The following is a 27,911-nucleotide window of genomic DNA, read 5'->3' on the forward strand; positions in this document are numbered from 1 at the left end:
CAGCATGGAAGATCAGGTGACGGATGGTACTTCCGTTCTGGTAGTGATCCAGGGGATCATTGATGCCATCCATAAGCCATCTACACAGTGTTCCTAATCAAGAAATTGACTGCTGTTGCTCGTGAGCAAGGTTTTCACCCATGTCGGTGCTCTTGCACCAAATTCTCCATTTTCTCCTGTCCCCTTTTGAGAAGGAACTCAAGCTGTCATCTCTAAGAGTTTCTCTTCTGTTTCTGCGTTTCACCCTCCTGTTGAGGGATTTTCCATATTTTCACATCCAACAGCAAAAAGATTCCTAAAAGGGATCAGGAGTCAGGAAGGCACCACCAGTCTGCCCTGTGGTACCAAGCTGGATCCTTTCTGTGGTGCTTCAGGCCCTTTCTTCAAGGTCTTTTTAGCCGCTGGCGACTACAGACTTCTCACTTCCGCTTCTCATGGAAGGTGGCGTTTCTAGTGGCTATCACATCTGTGTGGCATGCGAGTGAGCTTTGTGCTGTCAGAGTAGACCAGCCTTATCTCACCTTTCACCGAGATAAAATGATGCTCAGACCTAACCCTGCTTTTCTACCTAAAGTTGGGTCTGAGTTTCATCTAAATCAGGACATTGTTTTGCCTACTTTCTTCACCTCCCCGTCTACACTTCTAGAGTTGACCCTGCATATGCTCGATGTTCATCATGCTCTGGCCTTTTATAAGTCAAGGACTGAACTATTTCAGTTGTCTTTTTATCAGCCTTTTTATCTGCTGTGGTGCTAAGCCCAAAGGCCAGCCTCTCTCGACCCAACACTTCGCATCATGGGTTGTCAAGACTATCAAGTTATCGTATGAGCTGGCTGGACTCGACCTTTCTGCCCAAGTCTGAGCTCACTCTACTCAAGTGGTAGTGATGTTGGTCTCATTCGACAGGGGGTGGGGGTGCCATCCCTGAACTGTGCCATGTTGCAATCTGGTCGGCACCATCTACTTTTATTAGACATTATACACTGGATGTTCAGGCTAGAGCTGACTGTGAGTGCGTGGCACATGGCCACTTGCTTCCTTGCCAAGCCGCCATTTTGCAGGAAAATGGCAGCTCGTCCTTGTTTGTAAACATCCATTTGTGCAAATGGCAGCCATGAAGTGGCCATTTAGGCGAGATTACAGGCGTAAATGGACCATTTACGCCTGTAATCTTGCGTAAATGGCCGCTTTACAGCCACCATTTGCACAGACGGATGTTTATGAACAAGAACAAGCCACCATGTCTCCACAAAATGGTGGCTTAGTGAGGCAGCGGCTGGCTGCTTACTTGCCCGGCTCAGGGCACACCAAGCTGGGGAAGCGAGGGGATTCGCAGACTGGCATCCAGGGGGCCAAGCCAGCGATTTCTTGCCAGGCTTCAAGCCCTAGCTGGATGCCTGCAGCATCCTAGTCAGATTCATTAGAACACAATGAAAAGGTATCAGTGGCCTGGTTTGCATAGCATGTCAGGCTCACTGTGGGTTATTTATGGTGCATGCTGGATGCCATTTTGAATATGCAACCCCCAATGGGATTGCATCGTGTTGTCCAAACCCACCAATGGTGGTTATGCGAGAGTTAAACAACCCTCACATAACTCCCAATGTACGGGTTCAGACACCACACCACAACTGCATGGGGGGGTTGCATAATCAAAATGACGCCTGTCATGTGCCACGGCTCATTGTGGGTAAATAACCCATCGTGAGCCGGCGTATCATGCGAACTGGGCCAGTGTTTCTAAAAGCCACAAGGGATGTGTGTTCAGACTAGAGGTAACTGCTCTTCAGCTGTGCATAAGCTTGGAAAACAGCTGTTCCCTCCAAAAAGGACATCACAGTAGGAGATGGGCTTCACATTCAAGAGACTTTGGAGCAATTGTCCTGCTCTAAAGAAGTCCTGATAGCTTCAAAACATGTAGGGATTGCAGTCTGATACATTTGACTACACACCAATTTGGTTTTACTTCTCTTTGCATTTATGGTTAGTTTGATTCTTGTCCATATTTGCATTCCAATGAAGAGTCCATATGATTTGGTCTTTAGAAGCACAGTACAAAGGTCATAAAGGCATACATCTGATTTAATGTTGTTTTTAAATCAATAGGAAAAAAAATCCTTGTATAGCCAAGACAGTGGGAAATAGAATCTAATGCAGGGAAGCAGAACCAGGGGCCAAATCCAGCCCTCCTGGTGCCCCAATCCAGCTCTCCAGGGTTCCCCAGGTAGCCATGGCCCCTTCCCCTTGCCTTCCCCCTTCCCCCCAATCACCGCTCAATGGGTGGTTTCCCAGCTTACATGCAATCTCCCCCCTTTCTAAAAGGTTGACATGCCTCTCTAAGGCTTAAGTTACTGGCAAGAAGAGCTTGAATCTTAGATATGCAAGTATTCTTTTAAGACCCCATCCCTTTTGCCTTCAACCTACTACTAGAATGTAGCCCCCAAGAGCTTCTCCCCCCCCCGAAAAAATAATCCCTCATGCTGAAAAAGGTTCTGCACTCCTGATCTAATGGATGTCTTCAAAACAGATCTGTAAAGATAGCTGAAGTGATAGATGAATGTATTGTAAGTCCTCTTCTGTTTCTATGTAAAGGAATTGGCTAGGAAATTGTAAACTGCCACTTACACGGAGTATGTCTGAGCTTCCTGAACTCTGTGCCTATTTGGATCAAATGGACATCATATATGAGCCAATGAAGGATGCTTTAAAAATTTATCTAAAACAAAAGGCACCCAAAGATAACATGGCAAAGGGTAAGTCGGCCATTTCTAGTTTGAGCCTTTTTCTTGAGTGTTAATGGAGTCCGCTGTGTCCTTTGAGTAATGAACAATATGGAATAGTAAAAATTATCCATAAAAGGGAACGTTTGATTTGAACCAATGCTTGTTACAAAATGATTTTTACTTCTCCAGAGGCCCTAGGAATGTTTTCCTTACTTCAGGATGGCACTTCCCTCTGGAGCACATAGGCCCAGTTAATTCAATCTTGAATTATATCCTTCAATTGCTGTATTCCAGTCATGGGAGTCATCCCACTAAGTTTGAGTTACACCTATCAAGTCATAATTTCCCTCCTGTATTAAGAGTTCAAGTTTGTTCTGTTTGTTTCCCATACTCAGGGCATTAGTGTATAGACATTGAAGACCTGCTATTAGAGCTGTTCTCTCCGTTGTGGTGCATGAGCATTTGTCCGTTGTTACCCCCACCTTTACGTCTCCCTCCCCCATAGGATTCAGTTTAAAGCCCTCCTGATGAAGTTCTTCTTGCTGTGGCCAAACATTCTTCCCAGCCTTTGTGAGGTGCAACCCATCCCTTGCCAACAGCCCATCTTCCAGGAAGTATAGCCCATGGTCCCAGAATCCAAATCTCTCTCGTCGGCACCACCTTCATAACCAGTCATTCACCCGGAGTATTTTTCTTTCCCTTTCTATCTCTCTTCTAACTACTGAAAAGATGGATGAGAAAACTATCTGGGCCCCAAAGTTCTTGAGTTTCCTTTCGAAAGCTTCCAAATCTGACGTGATTTCTTCATAGCTCTGCTTGGCAGTATCATTTGTTCCCACATGGATGAGAAGAAAGGGATACCTGTCAGTGGGCTTCATGAGTGCAGGCAACCTTTCAGTCACATCTCTAATCCGTCCTCCTAGGAGACAACATACCTGGCGAGTCCATGGGTCTTCGCGACATACTTGGCTTTTGATCCCACGCAGCAAGGGGTCTCCCACTACTACTCTTGTTGTAGGCCTGGGTTTCATCGCCTCTGTTTGACTGACCTGCAGCCTCTTTCTTGCTTTCATGCTGTAATTCTTCCTCTGCAAGCTGTCCTCCAGTCTCATCCTCAAGTACCTGGAAACGGTTCCATAGCTCCACTGCATCCACTGGTGCCAAGCGGCTTCTAGTTCTTCTGCTCCTAACTGTCACCCTTTTCCAAGGAGTATCCTCTCCTTCATTTTTCCTCACCTCACCATTTTCCTCTTCTGCCTCAGCTTCCTGTTGCTCTTCTAGCTTCTGTTCTTCACTTTGCTGCTGTAGTTCCACCATTCTGTCCAAGAACTCTTTGTGTTCTCTTATTCCCTGGAGGGTTGACAGTCACCACTCCATTCCTCTTACTTTTTCTTCCAGCAGCGTGATCAGCTTGCACTTGTTGCACATGTAGGCCATGCTGATCTCAGGCAAGAAACATGGCACAGAGCTTGCAGGTCACCACCACTGGAGAGTCTTTTCCTTCCATAATCTCTATTCCCTTTATGTTTCTAGCTTTCTGATTGTACTGGAATAGCCTGTGCTTTGACTTCTTTGTTGGCTACAGAATCGGACTCAAAGAATGCTTATCAATGGGACCTTCTCCAACTGGGGAGAGGTAATGAGTGGGGTACCGCAGGGCTCAGTCCTGGGCCCAGTGCTCTTCAACATGTTTATGAATGACTTGGAGGAGGAGGTGCAGGGAATGCCGATCAGATTTGCAGATGACACAAAATTGGGCGGGATAGCTAATACTTTGGAAGACAGAAACAAAATTCAAAGTGATCTGGATAGACTGGAGCGCTGGGCAGAAAACAGCAGCATGACATTTAATCGGGATAAATGCCAAGTTCTGCACTGAGAAAAAAGAAAACAAATGCACAGTTACAAGATGGGGGATACGTGGCTCAACCACACTACAAGCGAGAAGGATCTTGGAATTGTTGTCGATCACAAGCTGAATATGAGCCAACAATGTGATGTGGCTGCAAAAAAGGCCAATGCTCTTTTGGGCTGCATTAATAGAAACATAGCTTCCAAACCCTGGGAAGTACTAGTTGCCCTCTACTCAGCACTGGTTAGGCCTCATCTGGAGTACTGTGTCCAGTTCTGGGCACCACATTTTAAGAAGGATGCAGACAAACTGGAGCAGGTTCAGAGGAGGGCAACAAAGTTGATCGGGGGACTGGAAACAAAGCCCTATGAAGAGAGACTGAAAGAACTGGGTATGTTTAGCCTTGAGAAGAGAAGACTGAGGGGAGATAGGATAGCGCTCTTCAAGTACTTGAAAGATTGTCCCAGAGAGGAAGGCCAGGATCTCTCCTCAATCATCCCTGAATGCAAGACACGGAATCATGGGCTCAAGTTCCAGGAAGCCAGATTCTGGCTGAACATCAGGAAAAACGTCCTGATTGTCAGAGCAGTATGACAATGGAGTCAATTACTTAGGGAGGTGGTGGGCTCTCCCACACTGGAGGCCTTCAAGACGAGGCTGGACAGCCATCTGTCAGGGATGCTCTGACTTGGATTCCTGCATTGAGCAGGGGGTTGGACCCGATGGCCTTGTAGGCCCCTTCCATCCCTACTATTCTATGATTCTATGATTCTGTTCACTGGAGGTTAAAAACAGAGCCCCACTGGTATGGAAGTGTGTGTTACAAGAAAAAGAAATTTTTAAAAAATGGAAAAAAAAAAACACCAGAAAAAAACACACGTTAGGGTCCTCCCCCTTGACCTTCCCTGCTGAACTCCCTTGGCCAACTCCTTTTTGCTCGTGCTGATCACTTGCTCTCTGGGAGCTTGCTTCCTTGTATAGCCCCTAGACCAGCTGGAGCTTCCTCTGCTCTGCTCAGCTAGGAGACAGAAAACAGACTGAAACTTTCTGCCCACACAGCTGCTGGGAGTCCTCAAGCCACACACACTCAATTCAACTGGAGCTCTCAGAAGCACATGGCATGCACATGGCAACTCAGAATGGCAAGGACAGCCCCCTGGGCTTACTCCAGCCCACTCACCGCTTTGCCTTTGTCTCCTGTTCCACTGCAATTCCCCTGGCCAACTCCTGTTTGCTCGCCCTGTTTGCTCGCTCTGATCGCTCACTCTCTGGGAGCTTGCTTCCTTGTATAGGCCCTAGACCAGCTGGAGCAGCTTCCTCTGTTCTGCTCAGCTAGGAGACAGAAAACTTGTTCCTTCTTTGTTGTTGTTGTTGTTCAGTCGTTCAGTCGTGTCCGACTCTTCATGACCCCATGGACCATAGCACGCCAGGCCTTCCTGTCCTGCGTTCTCTCCCAGAGCGTGCTCAATATTCATTGCATCAGTGATGCTATCTAGCCATCTCATCCTCTGCCATCCCCTTCTCCTTTTGCCTTCAGTCTTTCCCAGCATCAGGGTCTTTTCCAGAGAGTTTTCTCTTCACATTAGGTGGCCAAAATATTTCAGCTTCAGCTTCAGTATCTGTCCTTCCAATGAGCACTCAGGGTTGATTTCCTTTAGGATGGACTGATTTGACCTCCTTGCAGTCCAGGGGACTCGTAAGAGTCTTCTCCAGCACCACAGTTCAAAAGCATCAATTCTTCGGCGCTCAGCCTTCCTTATAGTCCAGCTCTCACAGCCATACATTACTACTGGGAAAACCATAGCGTTGATTAGATGGACCTTTGTCGGCAAGGTGATGTCTCTGCTTCTTACTATGCTGTCTAGGTTGGCCATAGCTTTCCTCCCAAGGAGCAAGCGTCTTTTAATGTCATGGCTACAGTCACCGTCTGCGGTGATCTTGGAGCCCAAGAAAGTAAAATCTGTCACTGCTTCCATTTCTTCCCCTTCTTTATGCCAGGAAGTGATGGGGCCAGATGCCATGATCTTCGTTGTTTTAATGTTGAGTTTCAAACCAGCTTTTGCACTCTCCTCTTTCACCCTCAACAAGAGGCTCTTGAGATCCTCTTCGCTTTCTGCCATTAGGGTGGTATCATCTGCATATCTGAGGTTATTGATAATTCTCCCGGCAATCTTAATTCCGACCTGTGATTCATCCAACCCGGCGTTTCTCATGATGTAGTCTGCATATAAGTTAAATAAGCAGGGCGACAGTATGCAGCCTTGTCGTATTCCTTTCCCAATTTGGAACCACTCGGTTGTTCCATGTCTGGTTCTTATTGTTGCTTCTTGACCCTTGTACAGGTTTCTCAGGAGACAGGTAAGGTGGTCTGGTACCCCCATCTCTTTCAGAATTTGCCACAGTTTGTTGTGATCCACACAATCAAAGGCTTTAGCATAGTCAATGAAGCAGAAATATATGTTTTTCTGGAATTCTCTTGCTTTCTCCATGATGCAGCGAATGTTGGCGATTTGATCTCTAGTTCCTCTACCTCTTCGAAACCCAGCTTGTACTTCCGGTAGTTCTCGGTTCGCATACTGCTGAAGCCTAGCTTGTAGGATTTTGAGCATCACCTTGCTGGCATGTGAAATGAGCGCAATTGTACGGTAATTTGAACACTCTTTGGCATTGCCCTTCTTTGAAATTGGAATGTAAACTGACCTTTTCCAGTCTTGTGGCCACTGTTGAGTGTTCCAAATTTGTTGGCATATTGAGTGCAGCACTTTAACAGCATCATCTTCTAGGATTTTAAATAGCTCAGCTGGCAGACTATCATCTCCGCTAGCTTTGTTGTTAGTAATGCTTCCTAAGGCCCACTTGACTTCACTCTCGAGGATGCCCGGCTCAAGTTCAGTGACTGCACTATCATGGCTATCAGGGACATTCATATCTTTCCTGTATAGTTCTTCTGTGTATTCTTACCACCTCATCTTAATCTCATCTGCTTCTGTTAGGTCCCTGCCTTCTTTGTCCTTTATCATGCCCGTCTTTGCACAAAACGTTGTTCCTTCTTAGCTGTTGCTTTTTTATTTTATTTTATATTTTAACATTTCTAATATGTGCCTGGGAAATACATTGAGTAACTCAGGGGGTCGCGGGGGGGTGCAACCATATCTGTGGTCATGGGTAGGGGGTGGTATGGCATTGGGGGATTAACAGGCCAGCTGAGGAGAAGATGGGTGAGATACCTTACGGCTATCCCCTCTTCTGGTTCTTCCCCCAGTCAGATGGTTTCTGGTGGCCTTACCAGCTTGCCCTCGGGTCTGGTGGTGCTGCTGCTGAATGCCACGTCAGTCCAAAATAAAATCTCCCTCATCCATGATTTGATTGTGGATAAGGGGGCTGACCTGGTATGTTTTACTGAGACCTGGGTGGGGGAACTGGGAGGGTTGCTCTCTCCCAGCTGTGCCCTTTTGGGTATCGATGCAGCACCAACACTGTCTTGAGGGGGGGGATGTGGAATTCGATCTCCCTCCCTAGGCTTCCTGTTCATTCTAGTGGATCTTGATTGTCTGTACCTTGTGTTGAGTACCTGAGACAGATTAGGGATTCAGCTGGTGTACTGCCCACCCCGCTGCCCATCAGACTCCCTGCCTGAGCTGACAGGGGTGGTCTTGGACATGGTGTTGAGGACCCCTAGGATCTGGAGGATCTCAACTTCCATGCTGAGGCTGCTGTATCCGGAGTGGCTCAGAACTTCATGGCCACTTCATGGGGCTGCCCCAACATGTCATCGGCCCAACACATGCAAAAGGACACACGCTTGATCTGGTTTTCTTGACTGTGCAAGAGGATGGTGATCTGAAAGTAGGGGAATTAACATCTCTCCCCTTGTCACGGTCAGATCACTTCCTACTGAGGTTTAGACTTTCAGCAGCCTTTCCCCTCTGCAAGGATGGGGGACCTATTAAAGTGGTCCACCCCTAGAGGCTAATGGATTCCAGAGGGCATTTTCCTGCTGGTATGGCTGGTGCTCCTGTCAAAGCCCAAGTCGCTCTGTGGAATGCAGAGATGACTCGGGTGGTTGATGCGGTTGCGCCCAAGCACCCTCTCCCCCTGAGCAGAGCCCTGACAGTTCCTTAGTATACACCTGAGCTGAGGGCAATGAAGCAAGAGGGGAGACAGCTAGAGTGCAGGTGGAGGAAAACTCGTGCTGGGTCTGACCAAACACAAGTTAGAGCTCATTATCAAGCCTACTCTGTGGTGGTGAGGGTGGCAAAGAGACAGTTCTTTTCCACCAGCATTGCATCTTCTCAGTGTCCTCCAGCGGAGCTTTTCCGAGTGGTTCATGGCCTGTTACGTTCTGGGCCAGGGAGAGAGACTGTGGAACCCTCGGAGCACGCTGTGACAAGTTTGCACGGCGCTTTAAAGACAAAGTCGCTCAGATTCGTCATGAATTGGACACTACGATTAATGCAGTTCCATTGGGAGAGGCGTTCAGAGCACCATCTGGTCCAGTTCTATTGGATGAGTTTCAATTATTGAGGCCTGAGGATGCGGACAAGGTGCATGGCCAAGTCCGGTCGACCACTTGTGTGCTCGACCCTTGCCCTTCATGGGTTATTGCTCAAACAAGGAGGGAATCTTTGGCTGGGTCCAGGAGGTTGTAAATTCCTCCTTGAGAGAGGGAGTGGTGCCGGCCTCTTTAAAAGAGGCAGAAATCAGGCCACTCCTGAAAAAGCCTAACCTGGACCTGGAGGACATTAACAACTATAGGCCGATGGCCAACATCCCCTTCCTGGGCAAGGTGCTTGAGCGGGTGGTTGCGGGACAACTCCAGGCACTCTTGAATGAAACAGATTATCTAGATCCATTTCAGCTGGGCTTCAGGCTTGGTTTTTGGATGGAAACTACCTTGGTCACCCTGTACGGTGACCTCTGCTGGGAGAAGGGGGGTGCAATCCTGTTGATTCTCCTGGACCCCTCAGCAGCTTTTGATACCATCGGCCATGGTACGTTCTGGATAGGTTGTCTGGGCTGGGAGTTGGAGGCACTGCACTGCAGTGGTTCTGCTCCTACTTGGATGGCTGATTCCAGAAGGTGGTGCTGGGGGATTATTGCTCTATACCTTGGCAATTATGACATGGGGTTCCACTCCTTGCTGCAAGGGATTGAGACCCAAGCATGTCGCAAAGACCCGTGGACTCGCCAGGTATGTTGTCTCCCGGGAGGACAAATTAGAGACGGGACTGAAAGGTTGCCTGCACTCATAAAGCCCACTGACAGGTCTCCCTTTCTTCTCATCCATGTGGGAACAAATTATACCGGAGCTACAAAGAAATCACGTCAGACTTTGAAGCTTTGGGAAGGAAACTCAAGAACTTTGGGGCCCAGATAGTTTTCTCATCCATCCTTCCAGTGGTTAGAAGAGGGATAAAAAGGGAACAAAAAAAACTCTTGATGAATGATTGGCTACGAAGGTGGTGCCGACGAGAGAGATTTGGATTCTGGGACCACAGGCTATACTTCCTGGAAGATGGGCTGTTGACAAGGGACGGGTTGCACCTCACAAAGGCTGGGAAGAATGTTTGGCTACAGCATGAAGAACTTCATCAGGAGGGCTTTAAACTGAATCCTACGGGGAAGGGAGATGTAAAGTTGGGGGTAACAATGGACGTAGGCTCATACACTGCAATGGAGAGAACAGCTCTAATAGCGCCCAATAATAGTGTTCAGACACATGTAGAAAGAAAGCCAGACTATGAAGCACATGGTCTTCGATGTCTATATACTAATGCCCAGAGTATGGGAAACAAACAGAACGAACTTGAACTCTTAATACAGGAGAGAAATTATGACTTGATAGGTATAACTGAGACTTGGTGGGATGACTCTCATGACTGGAATACAGCAATTGAAGGATATAACTTGTTCAAAAAGAACAGGGGGAACAGAAAGGGAGGTGGGGTTGCACTGTATGTGAAAAATACATATCTCTGCACAGAAATACAGGAGGAGGAGCTTGGTAGCCCCATTGAGAGCATCTGGATCAAAATAAATGGAGCAAAGAATAAAAGGAACCTGATGGTCGGAGTCTACTACCGGCCACCCAATCAAGGAGAAGACGAGGATGAAACTTTTGAAAAGCAAATAGCCAATGTTTTAAAGAAGCATGATGTAGTAGTAATGGGGGACTTCAATTTCCCCGATATTAGTTGGGAGACAAATTCTGCAAAACATGGCCCCTCCAGGAAATGCCTGACTTGTGTGGCGGATAGCTTCCTCCTACAGAAAGTAGAGGAAGGAACTAGAGGATCGGCTATCCTTGACTTGATCCTAACCGACAGAGATGACTTCGTGGATGAAGTAGCAGTTACAGGAACTCTGGGGGAAAGCGACCATGTTGTACTTGTGTTCTTGGTTCTAAGGGAAGCAAAAGCCGAGCGTAGTCAAACCCTGGATTTTAGGAAAGCTGATTTTAATAAACTCAGAACAGTGATCAGTAAGGTCCCATGGCAAGCGACGCTAACGAGAAAAGGAGTCCAAGATGGGTGGGAGTTTTTAAAAAAGGAAATTCTCAAGGCACAATCACAAACAATTCCAACAAGAAAAAAGGTGGAAGACAAAAGAAGAAGCCAATGTGGCTTCACAAAAAGCTTAGAGATGACCTGAAAACAAAAAAGGACACACATAGGAAGCGGAAAGAAGGCCAAGTAACAAAGGAAGAGTACAGGCAGGTAGCACAGAATTACAGGGATGGCGTCAGGAAGGCTAAAGCTGAGAACGAGCTGAGGTTAGCGAGGGATGCTAAATACAACAAAAAGGCTTTCTTCAGCTACGTGCATAGTAAAAGGCAGAGGAAAGAAATGGTTGTTCAGCTATTAAATAAGGATGGCAAAATGATAACAGATGACAAAGAAAAGGCAGAGATGCTCAATTCCTACTTTGGCTCAGTCTTCTCCCCAAAGAGGGTCTAGGAGCCCCCTGGCAAAGGCGAAGTACAGGCTGAAGGGGTAGGATTGCAGCCTGAGATCAATAGGCATATGGTCAAGGAACACATGATTACTTTGAATGAGTTCAAATCTCCAGGGCCAAAGGAACTGCGTCCTAGAGTAATAAAGGAACTGGCAGAAGAACTCTCAGAACTGCTGTCTATTCTCTTTGAGAAATCCTGGAGGACGGGTGAAGTGCCAGATGACTGGAGGAGGGCTAATGTTGTCCCTGTCTTCAAAAAGCGTAAAAAGGAGGAACCTGGGAACGACAGAGCAGTCAGTCTGACATCCATCCCTGGGAAAATTCTGGAGCAGATGATAAAGCAATCCATCTGGAAGCACCTTGAAAACAATGTAGTGATGACTCAAAGCCAACATGGATTTGTCAAGAACAGGACACAGGTCCTGCCAGACGAATCTGATCTCATTTTTTGATCAAGTAACCTCCCTTGTGGGCTGTGGGAATGCTGTAGACATCATATACCTCGACTTCAGCAAAGCTTTCGACAAAGTGCCCCATGATATCCTGATGAGCAAACTAGCTCAAAGTGGGTTGGGTGAAACAACGATCTAGTGGATCCACAGTTGGCTACAGAATCGGACTCAAAGAGTGCTTCTCAATGGGACCTTCTCCAACTGGGGAGAGGTAACGAGTGGGGTACCGCAGGGCTCAGTCCTGGGCCCAGTGCTCTTCAACATGTTTATGAATGACTTGGAGGAGGAGGTGCAGGGAATGCTGATCAAATTTGTAGATGACACCAAATTGGGCGGAATACCTAATACTTTGGAAGACAGAAACAAAATTGAAAGTGATCTTGATAGACTGGAGCGCTGGGCAGAAAACAACAGAACGACATTTAATCGGGATAAATGCCAAGTTCTGCACCGAGGAAAAAGAAACCAAATGCACAGTTACAACTACAAGTGAGAAGAATCTTGGAATTGTTGTCGATCACAAGCTGAATATGAGCCAACCATGTGATGTGGCTGTAAAAAAGGCCATTGCTATTTTGGGCTGCATTAATAGAAGCAGAGCTTCCAAATCCTGGGAAGTCCTAGGTCCCCTCTACTCAGCACTGGTTAGGCCTCATCTGGAGTACTGTGTCCAGTTTTGGGCACCACACTTTAAGAAGGATGCAGAGAAGCTGGAGAGGGTTCAGAGGAGGGCAACAAAGATGATCAGGGGACTGGAAACAAAGCCCTACAAAGAGAGACTGAAAGAACTGAGCATGTTTAGCCTTGAGAAGAGAAGACTGAGGGGAGATATGATAGCACTCTTCAAGTACTTGAAAGGTTGTCCCAGAGAGGAAGGCCAGGATCTCTTCTCGATCATCCCAGAGTGCAGGACACGGAATAATGGGCTCAAGTTACAGGAAGCCGGATTCCGGCTAAACATCAGGAAAAACTTCCTGACGGTTAGAGCAATATGACAATGGAACCAATGACCTAGGGAGGTGGTGGGCTCTCCCACACTGGAGGTGTTCAAGACGAGGCTGGACAGCCATCTGTCAGGGATGCTCTGACTTGGATTCCTGCATTGAGCAGGGGGTTGGACTCGATGGCCTTGTAGGCCCCTTCCAACCCTACTGTTCTATGATTCTATAAGGGCTCTGTTCTATCCCCCATGCTGTTCAACATCTACATTAAACCGCTGGGGGAGGTTATCCGGAGGTGTGGGTTGAGGTGCCATCAATATGCGATTGACACCCAGTCCTACCACTCTTTTTCTTCTAACCCAGCTGAGGCAGTGGCTGTTCTGAATCTGTGCCTGGGCATAGTGATGGACTGGATGAGGGCCAGTAAACTGAAACTCAATCCAGACAAGACAGAGGTACTGTTAGTGGATGTTTAGACTGCCTGGGTAGGTGATGTTCAACCTGTTCTGGAGGGGATTGCGCTCCCCCTAAAGGATCAGGTTCAGAGTCTGGGGGTGCTCTTGGATCCAGAACTGTCACTTGAGGCACAGTTGAATTTAGTGGCATGGAGCACTTTTTATCAGCTTAGGCTGGTATACCAACTATGTCCTTATCTGGACAGAGATAGCCTAGCCACAGTTATCCATGCTCTGATAACCTGTTGTCTGCATTACTGCAATGTGTTATATGTGGGGCTGCCTTTGAAAACAGTCCAGGAACTTTAGCTACTCCAAAATAGGGCAGCAAGATTATTAAGAGGGACTGGCTAATGAGATCACATTACACCAGTACTTTTCCAGCTGCACTGACTGCCAGTCCATTTCCAGGCCCGATTCAAAGTGCTGGTATTAACATTCAAAGCCCTTAACATCTTGGGGACAGGTTATCTGAAGGATCACCTCCTCCCATATGTGCCTGCCCAGACCCTAAGATCATCCTCAGGGGTCCTTGTCCAGGAGCACCCACCAGAGGAAGTGAGGCAGGTGGCTACCAAGAAGAGGGCCTTTTCTGCTGTGGCCCCCCAGTTGTGGAATCAACTCCCTAGAGAGGTTTGTTTGGCGCATATGTTGTTCTCCTTCTGGTGCCAGGTGGAGACCTTTTAATTCTCCCAGTATTTTAGCATTTTAGCTTCTTAATCTTTTAGCTTTTGTGTTTTGAGTCTGTATTTAAATCTCTGCATTGCTGCTAGGAAAATTCTGGTTGTACTGTTATATTGTGGTTTTAAGCTTTCATATTTTATATTGTTTTATGTTGCACTCTGTGGTTTTAATTTTTGTGAACCACGTGGAGAGCTTCAGTTATTGGGCAGTATATAAATAAATAAATAAGCGGTATCTGTCCCATAACCAGGCCTGAAGCCAGATTGAAACAGATCTATATCATCTGTCTCATCCAGAAATCGCCTATGCCAAGGATCCACAATTTGCACCACACCCCCTTTTTCCAAATTCATTGTTTTAGCTTCTGCCAGGGCTGTCTCGCTTTGAGTTGCAATAGTTAAAAGCTTTCTCTAGTGTAAGATCCATCTCTAGGAATAAGCATTCTCGTATAGGAGGCAGTTAAGTTTTCTCAGTTACCTGGTCTCTAATCATCTCATCCACCATATCTCTAAAGCTATATAAGCTCATGGAGGGAGCAATCCTATGGCCACTAGTCAGCAGCTAGACGGCCATAAGATATGTGGTTTTCCGAGAACCGACTTTGGAGCCCACACTCAGCGGTCGGATCCTGGAGAACTGACCTTCCCCCCCTTCCGCGCTGCCTCGCAGGCAGCGTGGAACAGCCCCGCACTCCCCACTTGGAAGAGGAGCACGGAGTGATCATAATGGAGCATTCTGGGGGGCGTTCCGGGGCGGTGAAGGCGGAAATGCCGGTACAACACATCCTATGTGTCGTCCAGCAACCTCCTCCCCCGCTCTGCCTTCCTACGGCTAGACAGCCAAAATCAGCTGTGCTTCCCTCCGTGCTTCTCCTGCCCTGCATTGGATAGGTGGTCACCTCTGAGTTCGGAGGCAGCCGCCTATCCCCGTAGGAGTGTGGTCACACCATAGAGATGTATAAAGGGCATGCTGTTATTGGCAGTTTTATGTTCGAGACCTCTCCTAATTATTCTTAATAGCATAGTTTGCGGTTTTCACAGCAGCCATGGGCTGATATTTTCATCAAGCTGTCCATCATAACCCCAAGGCCCTTTCCTGATCAGCAACCCAAGTCAGCTCAGACCCCATCAGCATACATGTGAAACAATGATTTTTTGCTCCAGTGTGCATCATGTTACACTTGCTGGCATTCAGTTGCATTTTCCATTTTAATTCCAATTCCTCCAGTCGGGAGAGATCCTTTTGGAGTTCTTTGCAATCCCTTTTCATTTTAACCTCCCTCAGTAATTTGGTGTCATCAGCAAACCTGGCCATCTCATTGCCCTAAGTCTCTCAAGGAGCAGTATACTGTAGTATAGACTCCCCCCGTTTCTCCTCATGCTGGCAAAATTTGTCGCAATTAGCTACCACATTCACTTTTGGCACATTCAAAAATGTTCTTTAAAGCAATGCATGCAGTCTCATATTCATCATCAGCAAGGGGAAGTTTGCAGACCTTCAACGCCCAAACAATGGGTAAGCAATGCACATTTTCTTGCTTGAGAGAGCTCCTTATCCCTGTCTGCAAACAAGTAATTTTCAAACATCTAAATCCAAGCGGAATGTAATTGGAGGCTCACCTGGGCTTTGAAGAAAAGATGCAGGTGGGTTCAGTGGTAAAAGAGCTATTCTTCATCACCAAAATGTTCTATCCAGTAAGAGAGGCGAGACAAACCCTTTATCTAAAAGTATATATAACAAAGCTAGCAGCTAGCAACCATACCTATTTCCTCATACAGGCAGCCTCCATTCAGCCAAATATAATCACTGTTCTCCTAAGGGTGCAATGCCCACAAAATCACACTCCCACCGCCATATCTCCCTCTGCACTCTACTGTTCCAGGGTCTGCTCCCTGTATCCCTCCATCTTGCTGTCCATTTTAAAAACATATCTCCTGCCAACAGATAATAACTGCAGGTCTAATCTTATATACAGCAAACTGGCAGATGTGCAGGTAGCTCCCCCCCTCTGTCCAACAGGATGGGCTTTGCCCTCATTTACCACCGAACTGGCTCCCTCAAAGGCAACTGGGGCAACTCTTGCAAGGAGGCAGAAGGTCCCTTGGAGGGAGTGCGGAGTCAGTGGTCTGATCGTGCAAGGTGGCAGCATTCTCTGGCCCCAGAGGTCACCCTGGAGCAGCCCCAGGTAGCAGGCAGGCAGCTCAATGGTGCAGCACGCCAATGGTTTACCTGGGAAGGTGTCTTCATCCTCTCTCAGTAGGGTGTGTGTGCCTGACGCAATCTCTTGCAAGGAGGCAGAAAGTCTCTTGGGGAAAGTCCATAGACTTAACAGATGCTTATTTCCAAATTTTAATAAGACCACATTGCTACATATGCTTTGTTGTAGGTGGCAGGCATTTTCAGTGTTGTGCTTGGCAGCAACTGCATGGAACTTTACCAAGTCTATGGCAGAGGTGGCTGCTCACCGTTGTCTCTTCAAAGTAGGGATGTCGGAGAAATCTGCAATTGAACCAAATTAGTTTGGGTTTTTATGAATCCGACCTGTGGATTCTGCAGTGGACTGGCTTTTCCCCTCTCGGGCGGGTTCCATGGACTTGCGGATCATTTTTCTAACCTTCGGGAATTTTGCACAAGTTTTGTTGTAGAAAAAATACACATTTCTTAAAAAAAAAAAAAAACTGGCTGAAAACACACATTTCCCCCATAGGCTAAAGAGTAAAAATGCTCATTTGGGGGAATTTGTGCATTTGGGGGGAATGTGTGCATTTTTGCGCATGTGAATTTGCACAAATTCGGAGACTGAAAAAAAATCCAATTCCGTCAGTGGGTGGATGACAAAACGAAAGGTGCCTGACAAATCTATGAAGCACAGACAGAACAGATTTTGCACAATCCGTCCATCCCCACTTCAGAGTGGCCTCCTCCTTCCCGTATGTAGACAACCAGCATCAGCTGAGAGAAGTCACAGTTATCCTACGATTCTGCTACATCCTGAAGTCATGATCACCCTCTGTGAGCCTCTGGAGAAAATGGAAATTTTCTTACTGTGAATTTCTGTTCTGAGCCTCATGCACAGGGCCGGCCTAAGACATTTTTGTTGCCTGAGGTGAAGGACTAGATTGTGTCCCTGCCCGTTCTCTGTACAAAAGTCAACTGGAATCTTCCTTCAACACTGGCAGTGGGACAGCACCTTCCATTCCACCTGAAGGTAGCAAGCTACGTTAGGGAGTACAGGGCAGGCCCCTTGGCCTACAGCTCTGTTCTCCAACTAGGGATGGGGGAGAATTTCTCCCCGAAACTTCGGGGGGCCGAGTGCCAACGTATTCGGCCCCCCGAAGTAGTTTCGGGGAGAAATTCTCCGCATCCCCCCGCCCCCCCCCCGGGATGGGACTTACCTTTCCCAAATGTCCCTCCCAGCTGCGGGTCCCGGCGGTGGTTCAGCAGGTCTTCGACAGGGACAGAGGCGGCAGCCGGACTTTCGACCGGCTGCCGCCGCCGCCATTCCAATAAAAGAAAAAAAAAATACGCCCCCGTGATAGCTACGTGATGATTAACGTAGCCTATCACGGCTAGATTTGCAAAGTCAGCCGTGATAGGCTACGTTAATCGTCACGTAGCCTATCACGGGGGTGTTTTTTTTTTTTAAACTTTTTATTTCGTGGCCGGGCGAGGCGAGGCGAGGCGCCTCCTCCCCGGCCTGAATTTCGGCCGGGCGAGGCGGGAAGCCACCCCCCTGGCCTGAACTTCGGGGGGAGCAGCGAAGCGCCTCCCCCCTACCACGAAGCAAGCTGCGAGACCAGGTAAGTGGCTTTCGTGCACCCCTACCTCCAACGCCTTGTGGCCACCTCCCAGCAAATGCTGACCGAGACCACTGCCTCACTCTACCTTGTGAGAAGGCTGGCCCTGCTCACTGAGGGCATTCCACCCACATTGTCTTCTGAGGTCAGTGCACCAACTCCTTCAGGAATCAGGTTTATGGCTTCTGCCATTGCTGCACATGAAGGGTGGCAGATGGGCTATTTTATAGATAGTGTTAATGTTTTGCTGTTAACTTGCTTCTGTAACATGCCAGTTGGTGCAGTTTCTGTTGGCACTTTTTTCTGCAGTGCAGGGCTGAGGGTTTGTTAGTTCTCCAGTCTGGTCTGGGAGGACAGGGTGGTGTTTCCCCCTAGAGAACTTGCCTACATGCTCCAGATGGAGGTGCCATAGAGGTAAGGAATGCCCTCCATGAGGTTCTGAGAACATGGTAAGAAAAATGCTGGTTTCCCCACAAAGTTGTAAATGTTGCAAATAAGTAATATCACAGTTTTAAATAATAAGACTGAAATTATGGATGCACTTATCTGGAGGTATGTGGCACCAAACACATACAGTGTTCTGAAAGAGTTTATTTATGATCATAATACTCTGATTTACTGCACAATCAGAATTCCACACAAAAGTAAGTAATTGTAGCAGTCTTCCAATTCATACTGGTATATACATTTCTTCCTTTTCTGAATATTTATACTTCAGCTGTTACTTTCTTGTGAAACTTAAATTTCAGTTAGATAGAAAGCGTAACTGTAAAAAATGAAAACACACTTACAGAACAAGTATATGGCCCCTAGACAGTGCTTTGGGGGCTATAGGGTATTTCAGATTCCTGGATCCAAGGTTGGAGACAGTGCTCTGACCTCAGACCCAGGCGTTGGAGCTCCCCGCCCCCTGCCCCGCACAGCCAGCGAGGAGAGAACTGCACCAGTTGCCTCTTCAAAGTCACAAAGGCAACCTCAGAGAGGGGGGAAAGGGGGCATGCCAGGAGAGGGGAGGGGACTGGGAGGCTCATTTACGAGGAATCCTCTGGCTTCCCCAGCCTCCTTCCCTGCCCCCCCCAACCCCTCAGCTAGATGGGCGAAAACGCCTATCTAGTGAAAATGCCTGTCTAGCAAAACACCCATCTAGTGAAAATGCAGGGCAGGAAGATCACAGAGCTGAAGATCGCCTCTGCACTCCTCCCGCTCTGCATAGGAGGCCCGCTAGCCTCCGAGTTCAGAGGCTGTCTGGCATCCTGGTAGGATTGCGCCCTTAGCAACTATTGTAACAGCACTAGTATATATTTCCTGCTGTCCTCTCAAAGCAGAGGCTCCCCACCACCACCACCACACACAGACACACACTAACAATTGTTCAGCATGTAAAAAACCAAAAGAAAACACAAACATCTGACAAGACTGAGAATCCACAGGGTGGAGTGTGGGAATAGAAGTCTCCTTTGCTTTTCAGTTGCTGTGATCCTGAACTTCTAGATGAGCTAGCTGAAAACTAAGACCCCCATGAGCTGAGACAAATCAGCCCTGATCTAAGGGCAAAAGGAGGGGAGGAAGAGAAAGAAAGGGAAAGATTAATGCATTGCTCAGTGGAAATGCTGTAGATTCTCTTCTGCTACTTCATAGTTCAAACACTGCACAAGTGCTTGCAGCAGACAGGAATTTTGTGGATCAGGCTGTTAATCATGTATCCGCCCACCCCCATGAACGCACACCGCTGTGCTACAAAAGCATAAATGCATTCAAAATTGTATGCTGTCCAATTTTGAATTGTGTCTTCTAGATGCAGACTGGGAAGCAGAAATAACTGCCTTTTCACTCCATCATATTGTCAAAGTGTATGTAGGAAGTCACTGGTATGCAACTTACTTACAAACTTTATTAAAGGTACCATTCTTAAATTATGTTTATGTTGCCTTTGTGTAGGCTGAACCTTAGGAACTTAAAAAGAGCCCTGCTGGATCAGACCAAAGGCCTCCCTAGTCCAGCATTCTGTTCCCGCTGTGCCAACCAGATGCACCAGTGCGAAGCCTGCAAGCAGCACAGGAGCACAACAGCACCCACCTGCTTGTTTGTGTTCCCTGCCGATTGGCATTTGGAAGCATCCCACCTGTGATACTGGAAGTGATATATGCCTATCGTGACTGAGAGCCTTCTCCAGGAATTTGTCCAACCCCCTTTTAAGGCCATCCCAGTTGGTGGCCATCGCTACATGTTGTGGTAGAAAATTCCATAGTTTGGCTATGTGCTGTGTGAGGAAGCTCTTCCTTTTGTCTGTCCTGAATCTCCCACCAGTCAGCTTCATGGGAGGACCCCCTAGGGTTCTAGCATTTTGAGAGAGTGAGAGAAACAACTCCCTATACACTCTCTCTACACCGTGCATAATTTTGCATACCTCTACCATGTTCCACCCACCCCTGTGCCTTTTTTCTAAGCTGAACAGTCCTGGGGTGGGAGGGATCTTCACAACAGTGGATGGAGGTGTGTTGGCGTATTATCCGGATTTTCATGGAATTGGCTTTGGTCCTTCAGGGACACACGAAGCAAGAAAAGCCGAGTGTACCATACCTTTAAAATCCACTTTTCATAGGTCACACAGCACTTGAAAGCAACATACTTCCAGGTTGGCTGGGGGAAGTAGAACTGAACGTCATCAAGCCAGCAGGTGCTGCTCAACCAATGACAGAGGCCTGTTTCCTGCCCCTGCCCAGGCTTCCCCCCCCCACCCTGCTACCACATTATTATCCCCAACAGCATCTGAAGGCTCCCCATGAGAGCACCCCACCAGCACAATTTTGCTCCATCCCAGCTCCCACCCCTTTCTCCTTTTCCAGGGAGCAAATACAGTGATTTAGCTGCTTCACCCATTCTCAGTCTGCCTCTGTTGCCTTCTTCCCCCTCCCCATTGAGAGGGTTTTTTTACCGTTGAGAAAATGGGAGAAGCGCTGTTTCAAGTACTAGCTATCTAGCGAGAGGAGGTGGCCAGGAGTGGGACTCTGCAGCCTCAGTATTTTGCTATATCAATAGTGATAACTAAAGAATGCAGGAAAGGGAGGAGACAAGGCACCAGGAGAAGCAGCAGCAGCACAGAAGCAGCACCCGTTGAGAATAACAGGCTTGCTTCCCTCCACAGTCCCCCTTTCCATGCTCAGTGATATGTGAGGAGACAACCAGTTACTTCCCCAACCTGGCGCCCTTGGAAAAAAAACGATGTGGAGCAAGTTAAATTAAAAATTAAACTGGGGCAATCAGCTGTTGGCTTACTTCCGAGTAGGGATGCTGAGCTTGTCTTTACCCTTTGGCAGGAGTTCTAGTCTTTGCGCAAGTGCACTTGAGGGCAATGACCCCCAAGCCCCACTGCCGCCATTCCACAAAGCAGGGATGTGGTGGGGAAAAAACCAAGGGGGCAGCCCACGTACACTGATGCAACAGCAGAACACCCCACTCCATTAAAAAACACACACACATAAGAAGTCACATTTAGTTCGGGGATATGGGGCAGACTGCACTGGAAGCGGGTGGAAGTCAGCTTACAGGGAAGATGCAGCACAAATCACCTGTGAAAAAACTCCAGGTTTCAGGCTGGAAACAGCAGCTTTGCTGCAGCATGGCCACAACGCCATGTGTCCCTATTGACTTTAAGCCACAGCAGCATCAGAGAAAACCTCCCATGTAGATGGGCCCAGATGTTCTAACTATTCGTCATAGGGGAGTTGCCTTTTTATAATTTTGGTTGCCCTTTTCTACACTTGGTCTAGTTCTACAATATCCTTCTTGAGGTGTGGTGACCAGAACTGTACACAGTATTCAGAGTGTGGTCACACCATAGAGATGTATAAAGGGCATGCTGTTATTGGCAGTTTTATGTTCGAGACCTCTCCTAATTATTCTTAATAGCATAGTTTGCGGTTTTCACAGCAGCCATGGGCTGATATTTTCATCAAGCTGTCCATCATAACCCCAAGGCCCTTTCCTGATCAGCAACCCAAGTCAGCTCAGACCCCATCAGCATACATGTGAAACGATGATTTTTTGCTCCAATGTGCATCGTGTTACACTTGCTGGCATTCAGTTGCATTTTCCATTTTAATTCCAATTCCCCCAGTCAGGAGAGATCCTTTTGGAGTCCTTTGCAATCCCTTTTCATTTTAACCTCCCTCAGTAATTTGGTGTCATCAGCAAACCTGGCCATCTCATTGCTCACCCTGAACTCCAGATGATTTATGAACAAGTTTAAAAGCTCCAGATCCTTGGTGGCTCCACTGTTTACATCACTCCATCGTGAGAACTGACCACTTATTCTTACTCTCTACTTTCTGTCCTTTAACCAGTTAGCCAGTTTTTAACCTTAGGGCCACCTTTTCTACATCAGTTTTAGAAAAGTGGCTCTAAGCATGGGATAAAAACATCCTTGGATTTGACCCCTTCACAGTGCAAGTCCATCAAAACCAAGCATATCAGGATGAAAGTTTCTTACTGACATGTTAGCTAGAATCTTTTAATGTCAGAGTAAATTCAAATCCCCCCATCCCCCAGAGTTCTGGTGATATAGTTCATATGAACCTATGAAGCTGCCTTTTACTAAGCTAGAGTCTTGGTCCAACTGGCCTGGTACTGCCAACTGGGACAGCAGCTCTCCAACAGCTCAGGCAGAGAGAGGCCTTTCCCTACTTGAGATACCATAAATAAGAAAGAGAGTTGTGGCACCTTAAAAGACTAACTAAATATTATGGCAGAAGCTTTCATGGACCTGCAACTCGGGATAAGCTTCTGTTATACCTGCAGCTCAGGATAATACTTCATGCATCTGATGAAATGGATGAAAGTTTATGCCATAATAAACGCGCTAGTCTTTAAGACAGTTTGCTGGTTTTGCTGCAACAAACATCGCTACCCCTCTGAAAATTGAGATACTATAATGCAGTGGTTGGAGCACATACTTTGCATAGATCTAGGACTTTCTGCATGCAAAGCCAATATGGCACCCACACGGATTATGGACATCATGATAATAGCATGGATGGTACATGGTTGCATATGAGATGGTTGCACTGTGATCCGTATGTTATGCTGGCCAGTTCTTTAACAGAATGCTCTGATCCATCAGCTTTAGTCATTTTCCTTGGCTAGGAGAAGAGCTGGTGGAAAGAGGATGATTTGAAAAAAAAAAACCCTCTTTATTTCAAACAGGTTATGCTTTCATTTCTTCTTAAAGGTCTTGATTTTGTTTCATTTTTTGACAGTTTCCAGAGCTGCTGTCAAATTGCAAAAAGGTTTTTTGGATTGCTTATGGTCAGAGCCTACTCATCCATGGAGATGGACAAATGTTTCGATACATCCTCAACTTTCTTAGGCTTGGCAAGTTGTTCTTACCTTCTGAATTTAAGTAAGTGAAAATGTTATCCTGTGCTATATTCTGTGATTGCCTGTTTGGTGTGCAGTGATATGAATCATATAAGCTCACGCTTACACAGTGGAATATGATTACTTGTAAGTACCAGCACATTTTAAGCAATATATAAAAAGTTAAGTACCAAGGAAACTCATTTGAGTGATCTTTCAGAATTCAGTGTAAGAGATTCCTGCCTACTGCACACTAGCTTTTCAAAGGTGGTACCCAGGTGAAAAGGGTTATCTACCTTTTCAGCAAGTCCCAGCAGACATGCACAGGACACAGCTATCTAGGATTCTGACGATGGCTTAGCGTTTTTGAACTGGAGAAATCAATGCCTCCCCTCTTATGTGGGTTTATGAGAATCAAGATCCCTGGAATTCCTTGAGATCTTCCTTCAGTCAGTTTCCATACAGAGTTGGTGAACAGCTTGTTCAGATACTGTATAGTGGATAGGGTAGGGCCACACTTAGCAAGTAGGCAATATCCTGCACAATAATTTGGACCATTTATTTGAGGAGGGGGCTCTACGGCCCTTCTATCCTTTTTACAGGACATAACTTATCATTCTTTCTTAAATCATGGGCAATCCTGAGGCCTCATCAGGAATTCTGGATTTCATCTCTCTTTCTCTCTCTCTTTCTCCAGTGACCATATAATCAAAACAATGTTAAATATCTGTCCAAAAGAAGTACTGGCAAGGCTTCTTCTGGCTATAAATAGAAAGTTAGCTTGCCTTCTGAAGTCCTCAGATGGCAAAGAGGAAACCAGCCATACTGGGACTAGCTTTGTTTTGCATAGTAGTGCGTTAGTATTAGCTGTGAAACGCTTCATTATTGGTGTGTTGAGTTGTGTTATATTAGGGCTAAACTAAAAGACAAATTCTATTTTAACACAAGGTTGAATGGAGGGGGCGGGGTTAAGAAAGAAGTTTAGGAAGGAGAGTAAAGGGGACGATTCGAAAAAAGGAAGAAGCAGGCTGGTTCGGTGGTGAGGATCAGAGGGAGGCGAAGGATGGAGGAAGGAATGGGCAGCATGGAGAAGGCAGAAGGAGCCTGGAAAGAGAAAGGGGAAGAGACAGCAGAGGCAGGAAGGGGAAGAATGGCTCTCTCCCCTTCTCTGTTCCGCACTTTCTGGAGCTGTCTTTCCATGTGGTCGGGACTTGTGGCTTTTCTCCCCAACACATACGTATAGGGTGTCATCACTTGGTGCAGAAATCCCACGACTGTACCGGGCCTTTCTGACTCCATTTCCTTCGCAGGATCATGACGTGTTCCATTCCCTGCACCCCCCCCCCTTTCTCCCTTTATCCAGAAGTTCTATATGTTTCATTTATGCAGCCACAAGATGGTGCTGTGGACTACCTCTTCTTATTGTGGGTGGTTTTTTCATGGAAAATCCAAAATGGATCTGTTTATTACTAGTTTATTTCTGTTTCAAATTAACCCACAAAATTGCTTGGAAAGGACGAGAGAGGCGCTGGAGGTTGGCAAAGTCATGTGCAGAACCTGCAAACTCTTTGACTGACTAGTCTCAGTCACAGGATAAAAGCCCCGTGTGATGACACCCATAGACACCCACAAAGGAAGACACAAGCAGAGCACACTAGGTACCACCTCCCTATATGCCACAGTATAGGGTAGGGAGACATACAAAGATCAGAAAGAGACCTACCACACACACACATCGTTAGGATCTATCAGACACTTTCCCAGATTCTTACATCTTTTAGGAAGGCAATAAGCATATTTTTCTCTCTTTCTTCCCTACTCCCCTCTCTCTTTCCTTCCTGGAGGAAAATAGCTTCCATTGGCACCAATAGAAGTCCCCCCCCCCCAGTTTATCTCCTGTGTTGTGTGCGTGCGTGTGTCTGTGTTGGGGGGGCACAGTTGTAACCCCCCTGAAAAATTACTCCCCTGCATGGCAATTAAGCTGAAGGGAGGAAAGCTTTCCATTGGCACTGCGAAATAGATCTGGGGCTTCTTGGGATGACGCTTCGCAAGGAAGAGACTAGATTGATGCATAAGCAGCACTGTCAGTGGATTTAACATCTTTCTAAATACTCTGGTGCTCCTAAATATGTTAGCAACCCAGTCCTATGCGTGTTTACTTGGTAGTAAGTCCCACTGGGTTCAGTGGCACACATGTGTCCACAGGGCTGCAGTTTATGCACTGTGCCACTCCAGTCCAGACTGTGGGTGGAGGATGTAATTTCTGAATATCCCCCACCAAAAAAACAACTAGAACCTCAGTGCAAGGGACAAACTAAGTGATTAAAGGCACAATCCTGTGTATGTTAGCTAGAAAAGAGTCCTACAACTCCCAGCATTCCCATATTGGCTCATCCAAATCTGATATTTCAAGACCAGTATTCTCATGTAACAGAAGCAGTAACGATGCATCAGCCTCTTCTTCCCCAGCTCCTGTAGTAGCCTGAGCTTCTTCTGTCTTGTTTGCAAGTCAACTTCAACAACTCTCAGGGGTTCATCCCATGGGGGTAGAAATCCGCCTCTATACCAGGGCTTTCTCCATCCAGTTTCATCGCAGGATTAGGCTCCTTTACACAATTGTTTCTGTCTTGTTATATTCCATTCCTTACCTTTTCACAGGGTGGCTACTTTTCTGTGAAAGGCCATTACACGCACAGGGGGCATCATGAAATTTCCTCCCTGGTTCCTGCCCCTTAAAACATCCCAGGGCCTTAAAACATCCCAGTGTGCACACTAGCATGAAGTGTGTGCATGTGCACACGCGCGTGCACGCACAAACACACATGTGAGTTGTTTTTTTAAAATTTGCAAGTTTAGGATCCAGTAGAGATTGAATTTAGCTTTTCATAGTTATGCCTTTTACATTTATCTTTGAAACATTAAACAGACCTTCACAAATTAATGCAATAATGTTAACTATTTTGTGTTAATGACTAATTCCATGAGTGACTCTATTCTAAATAAAATTCCAGTTCAAGTGATTGAGAGAAGAACTAGTACAGAACTTGAAATGGCATTCCATTAGGAAAGCGGAGAAACATAGGAGCAAGGGGGATGGGGCAAATAACCGAGAAGAAGAGAGCCACATTTACACTATAGACAGCCCCCACCCCACCTTGATTGCTGGTGCTTCTGGTGTGGACTGAAGTTGGATGGTCTGGGCGGAAAGGGATGGGAATGGTTCGTCTGACAAGAAAATCCCAGTGAGAGTGAGTAGAACTAAGTCTGCAACTGCAATCCTATATACCCTTACTTGGGAGGAAGTACCACTGAACTCAGTGGGGCTTACTTCTGAGTAGACATTGAGTTGCTCTGTTAGTTACTGATCATGGGTGGGAGGGACTGGGGAAGAGAGAAGTGATTCTATGAGTTTTCTTGTGCATGCCCCCCCCCGCTGCACTCCCCCCCCGCCGCCACATTCAGCGGAGGTAGCAGTGATTGGCGAAGGACAGGGACAAGGACTGAATGGGGAAGAGAGTCCAGGCAGAGAAAGGGAACCGCAGACAATATCATTCAGCTGAGCTAGCTTCAAGTGACATGATTGGCAAGGAGTGGGGGGCTAAAGGCTTCCATCAGGGGGGCGGGGGAGACAGAGAGAGATTCTGCTTTGGAGACAAAAGGCTCTGTGCCTTCAACAGCCTCATAACAGGCATGCACTCAACAGGTGTACATTTTTCACCCAGCAGGGAAATGAGAGCTGCACCTTGCTGGATTTCTGCCTGTCAGGCAGATGTGAAATACACAGGAACGCTTGCCATGGGAGGACAAAGGGTCGCACCTCCACAACAAGTGCTGGTCGAGGTTGTGCCTCCGTGGGGCCCTCACCTGTCCTGAGAAGGCCCTCCGGGAGGGTGCTTGGACTCAGTGATGGAGGCACCGGCTGGAGAGAGTTGCATGTTGCACCCTGCAGAGCAGGAGAATTTCTCTTGGGGTTTCTCTCCCTTCTGATAATGTTCTCTTTCAGTTTCTTTTCTCTTGGAGTGCAGGAGGAAGGTTGAAAAGAAATCAGGAGAAATCAGGAGAACAGCCCTAAATTTCCTGTAGGCACCTTTGACTGAAGATTCTTGTTCCATTAACTGATATACCCTGGTTGTTCATTCTATATATTCAATAAAATTTTATATACTTGAGATATTTATTTCTTTAGAGAGCAATCCTATGGCTTCTAGACAGAGTCTGGGGAGCCATAGGATATTTCAGATTCCTGGATCCAAGGTCAGAGACAGTGCTCCAACCTCAGACCCAGGAGTCCAAGCTCCCCCTCCCCTTCATAGCCAGTGTGGAGAGAACCATGCCAGCTGGCTATCCGAGGTCACAAAAGTGTGGCAGGGGGCAGAGGAGACTGGGGAGGCTGCCATATGCTGTACCCAGAGGCCTCCCCAACCTCCTTCCCTCCCCCTTCCTGATGCATCAGCTAGACAGGCAAAAACACCCATCTAGCTAAAATGCAGAGCCGGGGCAGTGCGGAGGCAAAGATCACCTCCACACTGCTCCTGCTCTGCATAGGTTTCCCATCAGCCTCCATGTTCGGAGGCTGACAGGAATCCCAACTGGATTGTGCCCCAAGTCTCTCAAATAGAACTTGTTCCAACTAAATCAGTGGTTTGCTATGGCCTTCTTGTTGTCTCATCCAAGCTTGTAAAACATGCTTAATTTGAA

General features: G+C 47.0%; 1 protein-coding gene across 1 annotated transcript in view; it reads left to right on the forward strand.

The window, feature by feature from the left end:
• The window catches only part of KCTD19 (potassium channel tetramerization domain containing 19), a 93,336-nt gene that overhangs the window by 27,581 nt on the left and 37,844 nt on the right, over positions 1-27,911 (forward strand). Inside the window, exons 8-10 of the mRNA XM_084812900.1 lie at positions 2,593-2,753; positions 19,654-19,757; positions 23,114-23,256. Of these exons, the coding sequence (XP_084669026.1) occupies positions 2,593-2,753; positions 19,654-19,757; positions 23,114-23,256 (408 nt within the window). The remainder of the gene's footprint in view (positions 1-2,592; positions 2,754-19,653; positions 19,758-23,113; positions 23,257-27,911) is intronic.

The sequence above is a fragment of the Heloderma suspectum genome, chromosome 8 (assembly GCF_057233095.1).
Source record: "Heloderma suspectum isolate Gila_16-S chromosome 8, 16-S_ref, whole genome shotgun sequence".
Lineage (NCBI taxonomy): Eukaryota > Metazoa > Chordata > Lepidosauria > Squamata > Helodermatidae > Heloderma > Heloderma suspectum.